This window comes from Acinonyx jubatus, chromosome C1 (genome assembly GCF_027475565.1).
Source record: "Acinonyx jubatus isolate Ajub_Pintada_27869175 chromosome C1, VMU_Ajub_asm_v1.0, whole genome shotgun sequence".
In the NCBI taxonomy this organism is placed as follows: domain Eukaryota; kingdom Metazoa; phylum Chordata; class Mammalia; order Carnivora; family Felidae; genus Acinonyx; species Acinonyx jubatus.
Window position 1 is genome coordinate 95,910,759 of NC_069381.1, and position 19,837 is coordinate 95,930,595.

Genomic DNA, 19,837 nt, shown 5'->3' on the forward strand with positions numbered 1-19,837 from the left:
CCTGCTTGGGAGTCTCTTTCTCCCTCTCTGTCTCTACCCCTCCCCTGCTCATGCACTCTCTCTCTCTCTCTCACACACACAAAACAAGCTTTTTTTTTAAATCCCATTTTTTTGTAGAAATAGATTCATGCTAAAATTCATATGGAATCTCAAGGCACCTTGAGTAGCCAAAACAATTTTGGAAAAGAACAAAGTTGGAAGATTCACACTGCCTACTCCAAGACTTCCCACAAAGCTCTAAGTAATCAAATTAATGTGGTACTAGCATAAAGGCACACATATAGGCCAATGAAACAGAATAGAGAGCCCAGAAATAAACCCTCACATATATGGTCAAATGATTTTCAACAAGGGTGCCAAGGTCATTCAATGTCGAAAAGACAGTCTTTGCAACAAATGATGTGAAAAAACTGGATATCCATGTGCAAGAGAATGAAGTTGGACTCTAATCTTACAACCTCTACAAAAATTAACTCAAAATGGATTGAAGACCCATGAAGACCCAAGTATAAGAGCTAAACCCTATAAAACTCTTAGAAGAAAATATAGGGGGAAAGCGTCATGGGATCGGATCTGGCAATGATTTCTTGGATATGACACCATAAGCACAGGCAACAAAAGAAAAAGTAGACAAATTGGACAACTTCAAATTTTAAAACTTTTGTGCATCATAGGACATCATCAACAGCAACCCACAGAATGGGAGACAATACTGTATTGGTAAATCATAAATCTGACAAGAGATTAATACCTTGAATATAGAAGAATCCTAAGAACAACAACAAAACAAATTCAGAAATGCGCATTGAATCACTATATTGTGCGCCTGGAACGAATATAGCACTGTGTGTTAACTATACTGGAATTAAAATTTAAAGCTTAATAAAATAAAATAAAAAAACAAGCAAAGGACTTGAATAGACATTGTGCAAAGAATATATACAAATGGCAAAAAAACACATGAAAAGATACGTAACATCGCTAATCATTATGAAAATACAAATCAGAATCACAATTAGATACCACTTCACACCCATTAGGATGCCTGCCATCAAAAATACATAAAAAAAATATAACAAGTGTTGGTGAGAATGGAGAGAAATTGGAACCTTTGTGCACTGCCTATGGGAATGTAACATGGTGCAGCCACTATGAAAAAGGATAAGGCAGTTCCCCAACATATTAAAAATAGAATTACTACATGGTCCAACAATTCCACTCCAGATATATACCCCAGAGAATTGGAAGCAGAGACAGGAAGAGATGTTTGTACACCCATGTTCACGGCAGCATTATTCACAAAAGCCAAAAGGTGGAAGCAACCCAAATGTTCACTGACAGATCAATGGAAAAACCAAATGGGGTATATCCATACAATAGAATATTATTCAGCTTTAAAAAGGAAGGAAATTCTTGACACATATTACAACATGGATGAACCTTGAGGATACTCTGCTAAGTGAAATAAGCCAGGCACCAAAGGACAAGTATGACATGATTCTACTTATACGAGCTGCCTAGAGTGGTGAAGTTCATGGAGACACGAAGTAGAATGGGCGTGGCCAGGGTCTGGGGGAGGTTGGGATGGGGAGCTCTGTTTAATGGGCACAGAGCTTCAGCTTTGCAGGATGGACAAAGTTCTGTGGATGGCTGGTGGTGATGCTTGCACAACAGTGTGAACATAATTAAAGCCGCTGAATCGTACGCTTAAAAAGGGCTAAAAGGGTAAACTGAAGGTAAATGTATTTTACCATGCACGCACACACACAAAAGGCAAGCACAGACAAGGGGAAAAAAAGAGGCGGGTCCCTGCGAATGTGGGTGAAAATAGACTTGCGAATCAAGTTAGGTTCAAGCGCTTTGGATTAACTTGTGAAGAATCGTTTTATGAGGCCTTGATTGATCTGTTTTTGTTCACCCGCAGCCTCATCGATCAGCTTTGCTTGGGCACACCTCCATTATTATTCACGTCGCTTTCTTTTTCCTTGACCTCTAAATCTTGATGGTTCCCGAAGAAGCCCTCTCTGAGACTCTCCTTGTCTGCTTGTACCAACGTGGCCGTGTCAGCCTCCTGTCCACATCTCATTTGGGTGTGTAAGCTTTCTATAAATTAACATCTCACGCCCGACCTCTCTGCCAAGCCGCATCACCAACTATGGCTGTCGGCTGCACATCCCTCCCGCATCTCAAATTCAGCTGGCCAAACCAGACTTATCGTTTTCCCTTGTTCTGCAGAGTTTCCAGTTTCTATGGAAGCCTCCATCATTTTTCTGGTGCCTCAAGTGTGAAAGCCTTCAACACTCTTGAATGCCCTTTTCGTCTCCCTGCCTTCCAGATCTGCTCAGCTGTCCGCCCTGCCATGCTGTCCATCTGTGTTCCCCATGTCCCATACAGGTGCCCCTGTCTCCCTGTGTGTGGCCTAGGCCTACCTTGGCCCTTCGCCCCCTCTTGGGTGGATGGCTGCAACTGCCTGGAAGCCCCTTTGCCTCCAGGCTCTGTTTGTGGGCTTGCCACAGGCTTGCCGGTGGTGCTGCTGTGAACCAGCCAGAGGAAAGTTGGGGGAGGCCAGTCCCGTGCCCTGCACCAGGGCATCAGACATCTGGATGGGGCTCACTGCAAAGAGGGGTGGGACACGGGACAAATCCTGAAGTCCTGAGTGGCCTGTAGCTGCAAAACAGCCTGAGGCGATGAGGCTGGGCGAGGGGATGAGGTGTGGCAGCTAGACAGATTCTTGAAATCAGGCAAATCTTGCAGTTCTGGGTGATCAGCCCGTCTGAGAGCGGAGGCCAAGCCAGCAGTGGAGGAAGGAGGGCAGCGAGCCCACTTTGTGGAGGCAGCTGGCAGGAAAAAGGCAGGGGCCAGGTCTAGAGCCTGGTGGTGCAGGGCTCAGAGTAGGGGAAGGGAAGCCTCCCCGGGCAGGCATCCAGCGTCTGGCTGGGGCTGACCAGCACCAGCAAGGTGGCGGCTGTGCTCAGGGGTTCCTTGTCTCCCCCAGATTCAGGTGCTTGGTGGCCCTGGGGATTCCTCAGCTCCGGGCCTTCACCAGTATGGACCCCTCAGCCTGGAATGTGCTCCCCCCTCACGACCTCCACATCCCCAAATCCTACCCATCCTTTAAAGCTCTAGATCAGATGCCCCTTCCTTCTCGAAGCTGTCGTTCTGCCGAGCTATGATATTCTTCTGTGGCCACAGAAGTCCACACCTCTCGGGGCGCCTGGGTGGCTCAGTCAGTTAAGCGTCCGACTTCGGCTTGGGGTATGATCTCACAGTCCGTGGGTTCAAGCCCCGCATCGGGCTCTGTGCTGACAGCTCAGAGCCTGGAGCTGCCTCGGAGTCTGTGTCTCCCTCTCTCTCTGCCCCTCCCCTGCTGTCTCTCTCTGTCTCTCTCTCTGACTCAAAAGTGAATGGACATAAAAAACAAAAACAAAAACAAAACGGAGTCCACACCTCCTGTCCCGCACACACCACTTTCTACCTTGGACTATAGTTACTTACATTGCCAGTTTACTAGACTGGAGCTGTTTGTGGGCAAGATTCCAGTCTGAGGCTAGCACAGTTATGTGGCTTAATATAGTCCTTGATGTCATTTGACAATGAGTAGACTATATCTTCTCTTTATGAGTTTCTCTGAATCAGATATTCAGTAGCTGTCACCCCCCACGGGTCTGCTAACCTCACTGTGGTCATCCTGAGTGCGCACCGATTATTTCCAGGTCTTCATCCCCTTGGCACTTGAACACCTATAATTTGGGTGGCCACATGAATAGTTCTGGGCAATGAACCGTGAAGGAAAGGGACATGTGTCACCTCTGGGCCAGAGTGTTGAGGCCAATAGGAGAGCCTTCAGAGAGCTCTTTTCCCTCAGGCAATGTTTGAGATGTTGGCTGCTCTGGTGTCCCAAGTTCCCCTGAATACCTCCGATGAGCAGAACATTCCCCCCAACCCCTTGCTGACCTGTGACGGGCATGGAACACGAATGAGAAGTAAGCCTTTGTTGTTTCCAGCCACTGAGGTCTGAAGGATGCTATGGCTGCATAACCCAGCCCGGCCAGCCAGACACATTTACCCCATCGCTTGATCTGCTCTAGATACGAGCCAAGCTACACATCACCGAACCCCGCGGCTGACAGGTGACCTGACGGGAGGCAGAAGCCAGGGGAGGCTGTGCGTTTAGGAAGCAGAGTGCTTCTCTCAGCAGTTCGGCTCCCTTGGTGGCATCTCACTGCAGAGCGCCAGTAATTCAGATGCGGATGCGCAGGAAAGGACAGTACCTTCCACTCTCCTCTCTGTGGGCTGCTTCCTAAATTAATTAAAAGCTGGGGGTGAGTGGAGAGGATATTCTATTAATTCAGAATGTTCTTTTAAAAATTTCCAGCCTGCAGTAGGATTTTTCTCCTCATTCAGCCAAGTGGTGTTTCATGAGAGTAAGCAGGATTCCTCTCTGGGTGGGCGAAAGCATGGCACTTTCCAGGTTCGAGCGTGCAACCCGCTTCCCTGGGCATCTGGAGGGGCCGTTCGCTTGTGGAGTTGAACAGCTCAGGAGACAGCACAGCCCCATGCACCAGATGCTCTGGGAGCCATCAGCCTGACAAAACGCAGGTGTATTCCAGGCTCTTGGGGTATGCAGGGATTCCTTGGGCGGAACAAAAACCAAACAAGCCCTACCGCTGTACCTCGGACGGAAGGGAAGTGGTTATCTCTGTGAAACAAAGCTTAAAGGTAAAAAAGCTCTGCAGTGTCCTGTGTGCATGCAGACGGCTAAACCTCAGGAACATACAATGACAGAGAAATAGGGGAGAGACGGATATTTAATTGAATAAAAACTCCAGGCTGTGACAGGGGCAGGGAGACACGAAGCAGTAATGAACAACATAATTTTTTAAATGATGATGCAATTAGTTAACATCCTGAATATGTGAAGGAAGGGGGAGAGGCATCTTTTAGCCCAGAAACACTGCTAAACAAAGAAGGGAACTTTGCTTTAAAACAAAAACAAAACACTTCTATATGCAAAAGGCCCTGATTATCATGACTTGAGCAAAGCTCAAAACGCCAAGACAGGAAAGAGGTTTCTCCTGGCAGAGAAGCTAACAAATGAATCAACTTTGTATTTCATTTTGTTCTGAAACTTGTAATTCATTTTATTCTCATCCGCGAGGAAGAGGTAGTGGGCTAATGACGTTGGCAGACATTCAGGTTCATTCATGCTGTGGGTTGAGGACTAGTCTCCCCAGAAGATGCTTGGGGGGTGAGGCTCCTGCTGCTGAGAGCCTCCCTAGCCTGGGCTTTCCAGGCTGTAGAAACTTACCAAGGCTGCGACAGTGGAAGTGGCAACTGGGTCGGTGGTGGGGGGCAGACCACAATCTGCTCAGGAAACCATCTCCCAAAACCACGGGGAGGTTCGCTTGTGTGGGTCAGCTGCTTGGACATAAAAGGAATGTCTGAGAGCAGTCACTATCCCACCCTTCACACCGATCACACTCCCTCCTCCGAAAGGGTCCAGTGGTCATTCTCATGTGCCTAAGGGTTATGAGGATGGCAGCTGGACATGTGTTTTGAGCTCACTTCTGGAAGGAACCTCTCACACTAATTTCTGGGCTGTGACCCAGGAAACTCAGCTGTCCCCTTCCTAGTTGCAGGACCCACAGCATCTGCCCAGTGATTGAGATGGCCCTCTTTATGGAATCAGTCTAGAGTCAAGAGGCAGAAGAAAGTTTATGGCCTGTTGGAAGTCTTGTCATGACAAGAGGTTTTTTGTCCTTTTTTGTAATGACATGAGGTTTTTTCTCCTTCTGGAAAGAACATCCAGCCACAGTACTGCCCGACCAGGATGGCCTATCAATCACAAGACATTTGGGGAGAACGCTTATCTTTATACAATGACTCACATTAGCTCCTAGCCTAAGGCTCAGTACAGAATAGAGTTTGGGTTTATCTGCCTTTACTTTTATGGCTGAAAACTTCTCTGGCCACAATATCCTGGTCATCCTCATGTCTAGTCTGAACTCTGGGTAGAAGACACTGCCCAAAGTCATATCAGCAGAGAAACCTGAAAACTTGGCTTAAAGTGAAGGTTACTTTATTGAGTTTCTGCTCCTAAAGCACGTGACATATACAAAGAATAAGACACAAGGTGTGTGAGTAGCTTTTCCGTTCTTGACCTTCCCAATGGCAGAAGAAGGGGCTCTTCAGCAGACTTGCCTCTTGAAAGTCACACACACACGACTCTGGAAGTTGGCATTGTGTATTCACAAGATACAGTGGCAACTCACCTCCAGGAATTTACCAGGGCTATACAGACTGAGATTAAGCAAACCAACTTGAGTTATAGGGGGTTGGTGGGAAGGCCACTAGTAACTCAACAAAAACGTACTATGACAATGCAGAACACTTGAAACATTTTTTTTTTTCCTAAACTGAATTTGGCCTAAAGTAGAGGTCTAAAGGAGAAAAAAACCGAAACCTTCACTACCACTGAAACAAACACTGAAGTACTTAGTAATTTATAGAACTAAAGTTGAAGATGAACATTGTCCCAGAGTCAAGAGGGGGTGGAGGGCGCTGAAATACTCTTAAGTTGACTTTGTTTCAATCAAGAAGATTCTCTTCAGAGAAAAATGGATTCCAGCTCTGACTTGGATTAAAACTCCCCATTTTCCAAAGAACATTTTATCCAGGTTCTTCTCTGATCTACTGAGGCATTTGAAACAGTTGCTTGATACTTCATGGCATTTTAAAGCTATGCATAACACAGAAGTCATTCTGGAACCTGGGTGCCTTCTTTTCTTTACCATGAAGGTTATTTCTGAGAACAAAGATCTGTTTTCAAACAACTGTGGTCATTAACTGTGGTGTGCCAGAAAACATAGGGCATGTTTAGTGTCGGCAGAATCCTTCCTAAAGAAAGTGGCTAAGTTCCCATGAGGAATCGAGACATTCATTCAATGCATGAGGAAAGTCAACGAGGAAGTGGGGGAAGGAGCCCTCACAACCAGCGGAAGGTGCACAGACACCTTGGAGCCCCAGTGATTTCAGCGCAGGACCAGGAGTCTTCATCTCGGTCTGTGTCGCATCAGCGAAGAGTTTCCAAGGGTCATAACTCACCTCGTAAAGGCTCGTGGCCCGATCTGCACCCTTCGGCGGGCCACTGCAGAAGCAGCCATTCTTCCAGTCTGCTTCCTTCGTCTCCAGGGTTGTGGAGCTTGGTGGAGACACAAAACTTCAGGAACTCAAACCACCTCCCCCGAAAAGGCGACTATTTTACATTGTATTTTATATGAACCAACCTCTGGGCTCTCCACTCTTCTTTCTTTCCTACTATTTCCCCCTTCTTTTCTTGGCAGCAGATCCATAAAAAGTGAAAACCACAGAAAACATCACCTTGGGAGACAAAAACGACTAAGACAGGTCCAGCCGCTCGACAAATGTCTTGGCCTTGACCTACACAGGAGCGGTTAAGACTCGTGCTACCGCTGCCGCTGCTCCTGCGTAACACTGTGTTTGGACAGTTGAACAAGTGCAAAAAAGAACGTCGCGGAGTCCCCTCGGTGTCGCCCGGCCGCGCAGCTCATGGTGTGGGAGGTGGTTTCGGGGACGGGCAGGAGCTCTCACTGTCAAAGCTGGCAGCCCGGCCCTGCCACTGCGGAGAGGGGAGAAGGCTGGTTATTGATCGCCAAGGGGGTTTGCATTTCAACTTTCAAAACTTCTCTGGCCCATGCACTGAATTCACCTTTCCCGGCTTTTCATAAGCTTTCTGGAATTTTGCTGTCAGCCATGCAAAAACAGAAGGAAAAGAGCTGTAGGGCTTCTAGTTTGGAATACCTGATTTTTAGAAAAGACCTACTGCAGAGATAATTAAAGCTTTCTCCACTGTGCAGTGTGTGTGTGTGTACGTGCGTGTGTGCGTGTGTGTGCGTGTGTGTTAATGAGGTGCTATGACTGGGCCATTTCTGAGTGCTTCAGCCATTTCTCACACTGAAAATCAGATTATGTTAGCAGCAAAAGAGGCAGTCTACAGAGTATGCCCTTATTGCCAAGAACCCATGATCATGAATTATTAGCAATTTGTCTGGGGGCTGTTAGCACAGCTACAAACCTGATATTGCTTTAGCTCTGTGCTCTCTTTCTTAGGCTTAATGCTTCCTATGGGCATTCGCACCCACCTTGTGAGGAGGTGGCAGTGTGAGGGGGGCAGCCCGTTCCCCTTTCTGGGGCATCCCCTTCCTTCTCCCATCTCACAGGTTGCCCCCTCTCAGCCCCACCCTGCCCCTGCTGTCAAAGTCGGTGACGTAATGAGGCGTAATGGAGTGAAGGAGAGGGCTGAGGATGAATGGACCCGCGCCTGAGCCATTCGACCCTTCCTTCAATTGAAAAGCCAGTCATTCTGGAGCAATGCATTCTGGGCAAAGATCTGACCCCGGGCATATTGTTGACCTGTCTTGCGGCTGTGTAACTTCAAAGTGAGGCAGTGTCCACTGCTCATTCCATCTTTCTTGTGAGCTGGGAAGACCCAGACCTCTCCCAGGTGCCCGTGGGACAGTGCTCCAGAGAGTCAGGGAGGGAGGGGGTCGAGATGGCCCTTCGGCACTGAAGTACAGCCCTTCCACTTCCCCCGAACTTTGGGGGTCTCCACCGTGGAATGATGGGCCGAGTAGAAGCTATGCTGTGCATTTATGCATGAACGGGGGGCGGGCTGGGGAAGGATGCAGTTATCCCCACAGCACAGCCATTTCTAGATAGAGCTGAGCCGCCTGAGGAGCAGACCATTTGCCAGCCAGCATTTCCTACTGGAAACCCACCGTGCTGAGGAGAGACCCAGACCAGTGGAGAACCTCCATGCTCCCAATTCTACGGAAAGCCCCTGCCACCTTCCCTGGACTTGGTCACTTAGTGCTCCCTGTGCTGGCTAACCAGCAGATCTTCATGACTAGCCAAACACCGGACAATCCGGTACTGATGACCACTGCCACGTGTCCTAGATCTGAGTGAGCTTAGCATGCCGGACCTGGAGGCAGGCCCAGGGGGTCATCCAGTCCGGAATCTCATCCTTGCGGATAACAGAATCAAGACACAGAGAAGTCAAGACACAGCTAGTCAAGGGCAGAGCCAGGATGTGAAACCAGGTCTCCTCATTCCCAGCTCGGCGTTCTTTCTGCTCCGTTCCGCCACCGCCTTAGCATCTGGCCACACCAGGGGAAGGAGATGCGACTTGTGAGAAGAAACCTAACCTCTTTGGGTCCATACCGGGTACTTACTCCTAACTCCAGGTGGTAGTCTCTCTGCTTGCAGCATCCACGTGAATGAAATCACAACCGAGGGTTTCCCTGGTGAAATATTTTAAATACATGAATGCCTGGTTGTTGAGCCCGCTGTGACCTCTGACTCAAGTGTTTCCTAACCAGAAGGTGACACGAGATGATTACTAATGCTTGCATTTGACACACCTTTACTTTAGGAATTGTACTCTTTTCTGCCAGGACTTTTGATGTCGGTGCAAGGTACATTGTAATTGCCGGCTTCTCCCCTGGGGAAGCATGCCACCTAAACAATCTGATTGGTAGGCCAGTTCAGAGGAGAAAAACGAAGTGGCTACACAGAGTACCTTTTTTTCTCTATGTAATAGCCCAAAGAGAAGTCACACAGAGCGTAATTGTTAACCCGGGACAAATGAAGAAGGCACGCTCGCTCCCCTGCCAGCCCCTGATTTTTTCTATGAAGATAAACAGAGGAGGGAGATGGGGTCCGTGGACGATGGGAAAGTGAATGGTTCTAGCAGGCTTATCATGGCGGCTCTGAAATAGCAAAGAACTGACCCTGGCACACAGGGCGGCTGTGTTCCAGTAAGCCCTTTTATTGTTCTGAAATGGGTCACGTTCCAACAGATCTAAAAATCTCCGGAAGCTGATCTAAACTTGGTGCTCCATGATAAAAATGCCTTGGAGAAGGCTGCTGGTCAACCCGGGCTCTGTGTGTGGTGAAATCAATGATACGCAGCACCGGGCAGGAGTGCTCAGAGAGAAGAGGGCCATAGCCCCCGCCAGAGAAGGATGCTCGCTGTGGCTTAATCAATTTCTACTCAGGAAAACATCCCAGCAGGGAAAAATACCTTTTCAGTTAGTTTGTTCCCCTCAACCTTATTTTAAAACCCCAAACAAGCGAGCAAGTATGGTGCCCTCTTGTTCTCATTAATAAAAAAGGAACGATCACAGCGCTTGAAACTCTTCTAAGAAAGGTACAATATAAATAGAGAGCGCTTTACAGAGACGATGCCATTTATCTGCCCGGGAGCTGGAGAATAAGATTTCTTTATGTACTATAGAAATGGGAGAAACAGGTTCCAGGGGCAAGGTTCTTGCTCAGTGTCTAGCACAGAACCGAGGAGGCGAGCTGGGAGCTCTAAGGATGACTGAGAGGGATAAACGTTCAAGTACGATGCATCACGTGAGCCCAAAGAGGGTTTACTTCATATCTACCTGGTAGGCTTTTAGATGCATTTTTGTTAAAGATTCTCAAACTGTGGGTGCTAAAAGTGTAGGTGAAATCCTAAGTTGCCAAGATGAATGTCATTTTCAGCTTCTTCATACAGAGAACTGATCAGCTGAGCGGAAAATGGTAGGATAATGAGTGGGGGAGGGGCAGTCTCGGGAGCTTGGTGTGTGAGGTCAAGAAAAAAGTAAGCCCAAAGGATAGGAATCAATGTATTCTCTTTTCGTTTTCCATATACTGTTACTTTCCCTTCACTGTCTCATCAAATATTCATTTTCAAGGGCTTGATTCCACTTTATCTTTCTTTCTTTTGTAGTCTGGACTAGTGAGTCAGGGTTTTCAAAGAAACGGGACTTGGAATCAATTCTTTGGCTTAATTAGGTTGTATTCATCATGGAGTGATTCTGGAACCGAGTCCCGGCACCCTCGTGCCACTCTGCACCCACCCCAACTCCAGCCGCCTCCGGCCGGTTGCTTCCGGTTTGCGTGGACAGACCAGCCCAGTTATAATGCCGGTTATCTTTCTGAGGTGGTGCAACGGGAGGGCTCACTGGGTCCACTAGTGATCATTTAAGGGTCCGAGTTTCCAGAAGAGCAGAGATGACAGGAGCCTACCGCCTCATTTACCAACCCGGAAACGGGAAACCAGAAGAGGCAGTGAGTTGCCTGAAGCCCTGCAGCCCGTCAGGGACCTCTCAGCTTACATGTCCCTCCCCCTAATCCATCCTGAACACTTCAGTGTACTTATTCTACTCAATGTATCTCCAATGGATTTAAAAATGGGGGAGGGGGCAGGGCACCCTCCCTTGGTTGATTCAACCCTGCATTCAAGTGAGGTACCAGGTGTGGTCTCTGGGCACCTACTGTTCTGTCTAGGAGCTGCCTCCTGAGTAGGCAGAGGCTGGTCGTGGGTACCGCACACACACCCTGTAGACAGAGCCTTCTGGATAAGAGGAGGCAGAAGATCTCCTGGGGGAAGGGAGCCGGGGAGGTGAGGGATGGGACTGGCCTCAGTCATTTAAGCTTCACAGAAGCTGTGGTAGAATCAAGGAAACCACAAGACAGAAACATGAGGCCTCAGATGACCAGGAACTTTGTGTCTATGACTTACTTCTCCACACTGGCCTTGAAGGCACGCCTACCTGAGTAGGTAAATCAATTAGGTTGGCTCCTAGAACCTTCTATCCCCCACATGATTCCACATGTCCAAATCCCCTCAGCTCCCAGTCTCTCTTAAGACACCTCATACTGCAGGGGCGCCTGGGTGGCTCAGTCGGTTAAGCATCCACTTTGGCTCAGGTCATGATCCTGAAGTTCATGAGTTCGAGCCCCACGTCGGGCTCTGTGCTGACAGCTCAGAGCCTGGAGCCTGCTTCAGATTCTATGTCTCCCTCTCTCTTGGCCCCTCCCCTGCTTGCTCTCTGTCTCTCCATCTCTCTTGAAGATAAATAAACATTAAAAAAAAATTTTTTTTTAAATAAAGTCATCAGGGAGAGAAAATACATTTACAGTACTGTACTGTATTTGTATATATAAAAAAAGTCCACACCTAAGTGGACCCACACAGTTCAAACCGTGTTGTTCAAAGGTCAACTGTACTGTTTTTAAGGTGACTGCTTTTCAGCTGAGGGGCCACGTGGTGTAAGGGTTAAAGCTTTATTTTTTTCATTAGATTTTCCAACTTTATGCTCTAGACTTCCTAGGCTTGAAGGCTAGGATGAACAAGCAATCACCTGCTGTTTAGGATATGAAATGGGTATGAGATACTCAAAATGAGGCTTAAAGCTCGCCTGGCGACCCCCGCATCTCAACCCATTTGAGAAAAAGCAGGCCTGGGAGCCACCAGGGTGATACATAGCAGGATCTTACATTGGCAGAGTTTGGCGGAAGGGAAGCCAACTGTCAATGTCACTGGAAGGGACATTTTCTTTGCAGTTGAGAGAAATGATTGGCTCCAGATTATTATATAGCAAGGCCAAAGGGGCCAAGATTGGAGCCCAGGGCTCAGGACTCCTGGGCAGTGCTCCATCCATCATATCTCTGTTAGGATGCGGTCACACAGTGTGCCGCCTTGAAGCCACACTCCGTCCAACAACGGGAGAACCGGCATTCGTGGTGGCAGGATCTGATCTCTGGCCATCTGCATCCAGACAATGAAGACTGCCTTGGGACCACCTGGCTAGAGCCTCAGGGAACCTAGTGCTTCCACGGCCACGTTCTGATCTCAGCCTCTTGGGGCTTTCTCCCAAAGGACTGACTCGGCCCCGGGGGCTTCGTGAAAGCATCCTGGGCCTGGCACAGTGGAGCTGCTGGGAAGGCTTCCTCCAAGTTCTAATTTTCCGTTTAGAACTCAGTGTCGCTTTCAATATGCTCGACATCAGAGGCTTTTTGTCAGGCAGCTTCCCACTGTCCTCCTCCATTTCCTTCCTGCCTGTTCCGCACTGGGTGAGAAGCACGTAGCCCCCGCACACCCCGGAAAGGACCCACGAAGGCGAGGTCGTACAGCCGCCGACTGCCATTCTCCAGCCCACGCTGCCATGCGGCAAACTTGCCAAGGGCCAAGCGCGACCTCACCCACCTCTTTGAAGGATTTCTTTACCTCCACCAAGCAGTGCCAGTGTGCAATGGGCTTCCGTGGGTACGCCAGCATCTCGTTCCAGTGGTCCCTGCCCAGGCCTTCGGCATTGATCCCCACACGACACACTCCTATGATCTCATTGTGGCCCACTCTGAGGGAGAAACAAAGGGCCTGGTGCTGGTGACCAGACACGCTGTCAGAAAGGGGGGTCCTGGGGGCTGGGATTCTGCCCAGCAGATCTAACTCAGAATGCTGAGCTCTGAAAACAGATGCTTGGCAGGGCCTCGGGGTGCCGGCGGCAGTGAAACTTTGCCCACCCTCCTTGGGTGGACACTGAATCAGACAGATGAGAAAAAGGTGACAAACTGCTGGGCAGATGGCCGGACTTTAGGGAATGGGAGAGTTTAAGTCTCGTCCCTTATTGGACTCTGCTAGGACATCACAGCCTTGCTTGAGATCTCAGCATTTGGAAATAAATCACCCCTCTCTGAGTACTCTTTCTCCATACCCCCAAAGGCTAGAATGTGATTGATTCACTCAGCAAGAACATCAATCACCACTCAACTATGTTCAGCGAGCACCTACTATGCCTGAGAACTTGTGCTAAAAATCCTGGATGGAGGGTTTACTGCATGTTTTTTTGTTCTTCCTTCAGCTAGAGTGACACCTGGAGAGAAGGTGTCATGGTGGCTGGGGTGGTTGGAAAATATTTTTGAGCCGACCCTGACGGAAGAGAGGATTTGGATAAGTGGAAGAGAAGAAATATATCCAAGAAAGGGGAAATTAAGTAGGATAAATATGTTGGGTCCAGATTCTGGAAGGCCTTGAGAAGCTAGGGGAAGAGCCTATATAACAGGAGCCATTGATGGTTCTTGAGAAGGGTAGGTGCCAAAGAAAGTAGTCTTTTAGGAAGGCGTGCTTCTAGTGTGTTGGCAGGATTGAGCCAGGGCGTGATGGAGGCAGGGGGCAGCTGGGACGCTGCACAGCCATCCCTGAGTGGGAGTGGTAGCAGCACCAGAAATGGAGAGGAGGGAGGCATTTTAGAGGACAGATGACAGGACTTGGTGGCAGGGGGAGCAACAGGAGTAGTCAGGGGCAAATTCAGGGAAACTAACGGGTAGATTGGCCCTTGATGGAAATGGGCCCTGCTGGGAAGCAAAACTTGAGCTTCTGCTCAGGGGAATCCACACTCTTCCTCAAACTTCTGCACCCTTCTTGGGTGGAGCCATATTTGAGGCCAATGGGATCCCGAGCCCTGAACCACAGGGTACAAGGTCAGGACACCCTGTGCTGCATTGGTGTGGGCGTGAGGGGCAGCGAATCGTGGCCCTCTGGGACCAGCACCTACCGATCGTAATCCATAACCGAGATGAGCAGGTTGACTTGATCCATGTTCTCTGGGGGGATGTCAAAGATGATGGCTTCATTGTAGACAGGGTTGAGAGTGTTCTTCTTTATGGTCGTTTTCTTCTTCTTCAGTCTCCTCCCATCACAAAGCAGGGACACTTTGACATATGGATCTGTGCCAGTGGAGGGGTGATGGGAAGGGAAAGGGGCATGTTAGGGAGCATGTTAACCAGATGTCCTCGAACATCATTTGCAGCAGAGGGACGGAAGCCACAGACCTACTGTTGCTCATAGATGGTATCAGTGGGTTGTTAAGATAATTAAACCACCTTGTATTTATGTAGCACACCTGTCTCTGAGGACACTTCGTGCTTAATAAACACAGAGTCTTTAGCGACCTCAGGATTATTGGGAGAGTGCCTAATGGACTTTCACTAATGGTGAAGCTGGCCTCAAATCAGACAGGACACCTGCCCATGGGTATGCAGATCACGGCCCTAAATCTCAGCTCCGTGATGGCCGGCTGGCTCCAAAGGGTGGTGAAGCTGAACGAGGCACTCGGTTCCTTTCCCCGACTTGGAGTCCTTTTCTCTGGGGGTTTGTCAGCATTATTAGCCAAAGGATAAGGGAGTAAAAATAGATGTCGATGACACCCAAGGAGTAGCAGCGTGTCAGAGTAAATGAACAGCGACAATCACAACGCTGGTCCTGTCCTCCCCACCTGACAACAGGATTATGGGTCTCATTGTCCCAACAAGCTCATTTCCAGCTGGCATCAAGAAAGGCCCTGCTGTCTGCTTCCCCGGAAGCCCCTTCCTGCCCACTTCTGGGCAGAGGAGGAGGATGGGGCTGTGGCGGGGGCCGTGAGTAAGGCGGCTTCCTGAGATTCGGGGCAACCAGTTGACATTTCATTTCTCAGGGGGATCTTGGATTCTCTCCATCCCCAGAGGAGATGTCTTTTTACTGAACCTCCATGTGTCTCCCATCCCTGTCTCTTCTTTCGTTTTCTGAATAGGTATTTTGTGGTCATCCTTCTACCCTGAAATTTTCCACTCATCCAAGTGAAGTGACACCTATTGTATCTCATAGCACAGGTGTCTTAGACACCATCATAATTGTTATTTATGCCGCACAGCTCAAGAAACGGGAGGGCAACTCACAGGTAATAACAGCTTTTGAGACGCTGATGTGCCGAGACACCTTCTTGCCCAGAAGCCAGGGTTCATGTGAATCTGTCAGCAGCTGTGGGCCAACCAGCCACTGCCTGGCGCCTTGATGCACAGGCATGCAGTTCTATCTCCTGGGCACCTGAGCACCCACCAGGCCCTCAGGCTCCCCGGGCATCGCTCAGGGGGCAGCTGGGGCACCTCACCATGCAGAAGCTAGAGAGAGCCGATTAACCAATGTGACAGCGGCAGCTATGCCTTAACCTTGGGGGCACTTAGGTTTATGGGGGCTCTGGGGGGACCATGATTAAACAGTAGGTGTTTAATCAACCCACTGTCTCCAGTGGCCCGTTTGGAAGGGCCCTCTCTTGGGGATGTTTTCAGTAAAAAGGAAGGCAGAGTTCCTAGAACCTCTGTGAGACAGCTTTCTGGTTTCTATAGGCTCTGTTGTCTAGGGATGTGCCCAGGACAGTGTTCAGGTCCAGGCGGTCAGGTAGGAAAGCTTGCCCCAAGACCTGTCATTAACGTGGCAACTTCTAGACTCCATAAGGTATACACTGCCCTGGAAAGTGTCTTCAGGCTTGAGGCTGTTCAAGTGCTGGCTTGTTGCCTGCCACGCCCATTTCCATGTACCTCCTAGACAACAGATTCCCATGTCACCAGGCTTGGAAAAATATGGCAGAGCCACCTGTCCCAATGGCCACTAGGCAAATGCTTATTACCGACTGGGAGATTCTCAGCTTCTTTCCCCAACTCTGTTTACCCCTCCGAGGTATGTCCATTTACAAATTTCAGTGGGTGTATTTCCCTTGAAGAAATCATCAATCTTATGACCGTCCAAGAGGCTAAGCGGAGAGATGACTGTTCCTTTGGATTCTCTGGGGCAAAAATTTGTGGCTTCTAGTGGAGTGCTGGCTCCACAAGACCTTGGAAGTTGTTTCCTCTCTAACAGCCTCTGATGTGCTGTGCAGCTGAGGGAGAGAGCATGAAGGCTGGCAGTGTATTTCAGCCTCGTTGTCGTGAGAGCCATCATAGTCCAGCATTTACCAGACACTGTGCTGAGATTTATGTACATCATGTGTTTTAAACTTCCCCCCACCCCCATAAAATATTTATCATCTTCACCCCCTTTTATAGGTAGGGGAATTGAGGCGAGAGAGATTAAGGAACTTGCCTCAGGTTTGAACCTAGGTCTGTCTGTCTCCAAAGTTTACATTTTAAACCACTAGACTCAAATCAGTACAGACCGGATGTGGTGGAGATGGGTGGGTTTTGTGGCATCCGGACCCTTATTATTCTGTGTTATTTTCATTGTCATCATTGCAGTGTATGGGCTTAGAGAATTGGTTCATGACTGGTTAAAATCAAGGAGAATAGGAAGACCCATGGGTTCAGGGGTCGATGGCATAGAAATCAAGAACAGGCAATAAACTCTATTTGCCCCCTGGTTTAGTCCAATATCAAAGCAGTCTGAGCTGACGGCAACCTCAAACTCATCCTCAAAAACAGGAGATCTAGGCTGAGAGGCCCCTGCCACGTATGCCCCCACGGTATCACCTGCTGACAAGGCTCCTCATGCTACATATTCATTCAGTCACTCATTCAAAGCATATTTATGCAATGCCTATTGTGTTGCCATGCACCGTTCCAGACATTTGCTTACATCTGTGAACCAAATAGACAGAAATCTCTGACAAAAAGAGGACCCCTGAATGTTCCGTGTCAAGTTGAGATTTAATGCCAGATTCCAAACCCAGGTGGCAAAGGGGGTCAGTTGCGAGAGGGGGATTAGGATTTGGTGTGAGAAAAAAATCTCTCCCCCACAACCTTCTGATGTGGAACGGCCGTTATGATTACCTCAGTGGCTTCAGCATAAGCTCTCTCTCTAGCACATCAATTTAATTACACCGGAGAAGATAGTGTGGGGACTTAGGCAGCAAAATCCTATTTCCCTCAGCAGGCTGGAGAGTCCTCGGTGAATTCCTGTCCCTGGCACGCACTTATTTTGATATTAAAATGAAATCTACATCGGCTGTATTTTTGGAGGAAGCTGGCTTGCTGGGACCTAAGAGCTTTTCACATGTCGGGAGAGGCTCTTTAAGCTTCTCACCACAACTCCCACCCCCCCCGCCCCCCACCCTGCGAAGAGCAGTGGTAGCTTCAGTGGAAGGAGAGGCATTAGGGTGGGTGACATCTTGGGGAGCTTTTGGTCTGGAAGACATGAGTGCCGCCCAGAGACAGTGGAGGCTGGGAGCAGAGGCTCCGAAGGATTCAGAGCGGCAAGAAGTACACATTACTTCAGTGTTTTCCAACCGTCTTTCCTCAAAGCCTCATTTTTCGGGGTCTAATACCTCATCTTCTTCTACCTACACCAGGTTGCACCTGGGCACAGATGTTTGCGGCTGGACCGTCCCCTCTTTATGGCCCCTGTGACAATACTAAGGAGTTTTCCAGGAAACAAATAATTAATGGATAAAAGCGAAAATCTCCCGTATACTCCCACCCAGGTTCAGAGGCACCTCTGGAGTGGTTTTCCACTGGAAACCAGATTCATCACAAGCGCCTCTTGGGTGATGGGTCTTGGAAAACAAGCCTTTTCCTCCATTTGTAACTCTGAGCGCAGCTCAGACTGTTCTGTAAGTCTGCTCTTTGGGACACTTCACCCCATTTCGCTTCTCGGGCTAATTTGAGCAGATGAGGGAAGGAGGCTCCTGGGACCCACGCTACTCCTCTGCTTTATCAAAACTCAAATACCTTCTCTGACAACAACGTTGTCATGGGAAAGGACCTGTCTCTATAGCTGCCCCAAGCAAGCATTTCCTCGGTTTCTGGAAGAGGACTCATGCTTCCTGCTCTACTTAGCAGCTCTCCTGGCACTGAGGCTGGGGCCAGGAGCCCTGCAGGAAAAACTCAAATACAAATGCACTTTGCTTTTCAGTGGCCTCGCTCCTTTGACTAGGTCTTCGGGGCCGCCACAGGGCTGTGCGGACCTCCAAACATTTACACACTCAAACTTGACATAACCCTTCAAAGTCCTGGGGCCTCCTATAACTAGAAAAATTTTCCTTATTTATTTTTTTTTCTCCTACTGTGTTTATTCCTTATTCTCTGCCTCCTGAGGGAAAGAGCGATGGGAGTAGCTAATATCTACTGAGTGCTTATTGCGTGTCTGGCACAACTGTAAGGACTTAACATGAATCAACACGTTTATCCTTCAAGCAAACTGTGTAAGTTCTTTTTTCAGATTAGAAAATCAAAGCATTGCACAGCAAGGGAGTGGCAGAACTGGAATTCAAGTCCAGAGTTGGGGCTTCTCTTCTAAGAACACTGACGGTTCCGGGCACCTGCGTGGCTCAGTAGGTTGAGCATCTGACTTTAGCTCAGGTCACAGTCTCAGGGTTCATGTCGGGCTCTGTGCTGACAGCTCAGAGCCTGGAGCCTGCTTCGGATTCTGTGTCTCCCTCTCTCTCTGCCCCTTCCCGCTCGTGCTCTCTGTCTCTATCTCTCTCTCAAAAATAAACATTTAAAAAAAAGAACACTGATAGTTCTCCCTTCTCTCTAAACACCTTTCCAAGTCCTAATGTCTGGGTGGCCGGAAGGCCACATGGCAGACCACTTGGGTAGGAGAGGTACCTGAATAGCCTGTAATGTCCATCGCCTTGAGGTTCCGACATTTGATCACTGTGAGGGTGAGCCTGCCTGCTGTGGGCAGGTAGCACAGCGAGAACATGATCTCTCCCAGGTCCACGCTTTCCTGCAAAGAAGCAGACGAGAGGGCAGATGAAGGGTGCACAGGCCCCTGGGAAGTTGCTGCAGGCCACTCTGGGGCCCAGGAGAATGTTCTTCGAGGCAGACTGCTATGTCTGTCGGACCCGAGGGTCTGGCCTCCATGCTGGGAGTAGCTGGGACTAAACGATCACGATATTGCCTCTTCAGTAGAATTTGCCCCCTTCATTGTTCCTTCTGAACTCTGCTCGGATTCTGGAAGGACCTCAGGGTCCTGCTTTGTCCTGACTGGCCCTGCATGTGCCCCTCAGCTGCAGCCTCGGGACCAGCAGCCCCTCTGTGGCCCGGCCCTGTTCCCTTCCAGCTCGCCCTTCTGAGTCACTGGTCCCCTTGACTCCGCACCCCAGCCCCTTGCCTGGCTCGCGGTCGTGACTGTGTCCTGCACAAGACCCACCTCGGCCATCCGGTGCTCTCTCCCAGCATGTCTGCTTCCAGCCCTCAGCTCAGCTGTTCCTCACCAGTCCCTCCACTTCCT

General features: G+C 49.1%; 1 protein-coding gene and 1 long non-coding RNA gene across 15 annotated transcripts in view; one reads left to right on the forward strand and one right to left on the reverse strand.

Moving 5' to 3' along the window:
* LOC113599179 (uncharacterized) overlaps positions 1–19,837 on the forward strand; it is a 122,890-nt gene that overhangs the window by 67,522 nt on the left and 35,531 nt on the right. The gene's annotated exons all lie outside the window — the stretch shown is intronic.
* SYT6 (synaptotagmin 6) overlaps positions 4,793–19,837 on the reverse strand; it is a 61,090-nt gene continuing 46,045 nt past the window's right edge. For 3 of the 7 annotated variants that reach the window (XR_008295149.1, XR_008295150.1, XR_008295151.1), the window contains exons 4-7: positions 19,210–19,330; positions 14,412–14,583; positions 9,255–13,214; positions 7,559–7,639 (exon numbers count right to left, since the gene is read on the reverse strand). Coding sequence is in view for 2 of the 7 variants with exons in the window: in XM_027058287.2 (XP_026914088.1) it covers positions 7,568–7,639; positions 13,064–13,214; positions 14,412–14,583; positions 19,210–19,330 (516 nt within the window). In the remaining 5 variants the exon portion in view is untranslated. Of the gene's footprint in view, positions 7,640–9,254; positions 13,215–14,411; positions 14,584–19,209; positions 19,331–19,837 lie in introns of all 7 variants that reach the window. The other 4 variants (XR_003419896.2, XR_001429376.3, XM_027058288.2 and 1 more) reach the window with 4 other exon arrangements.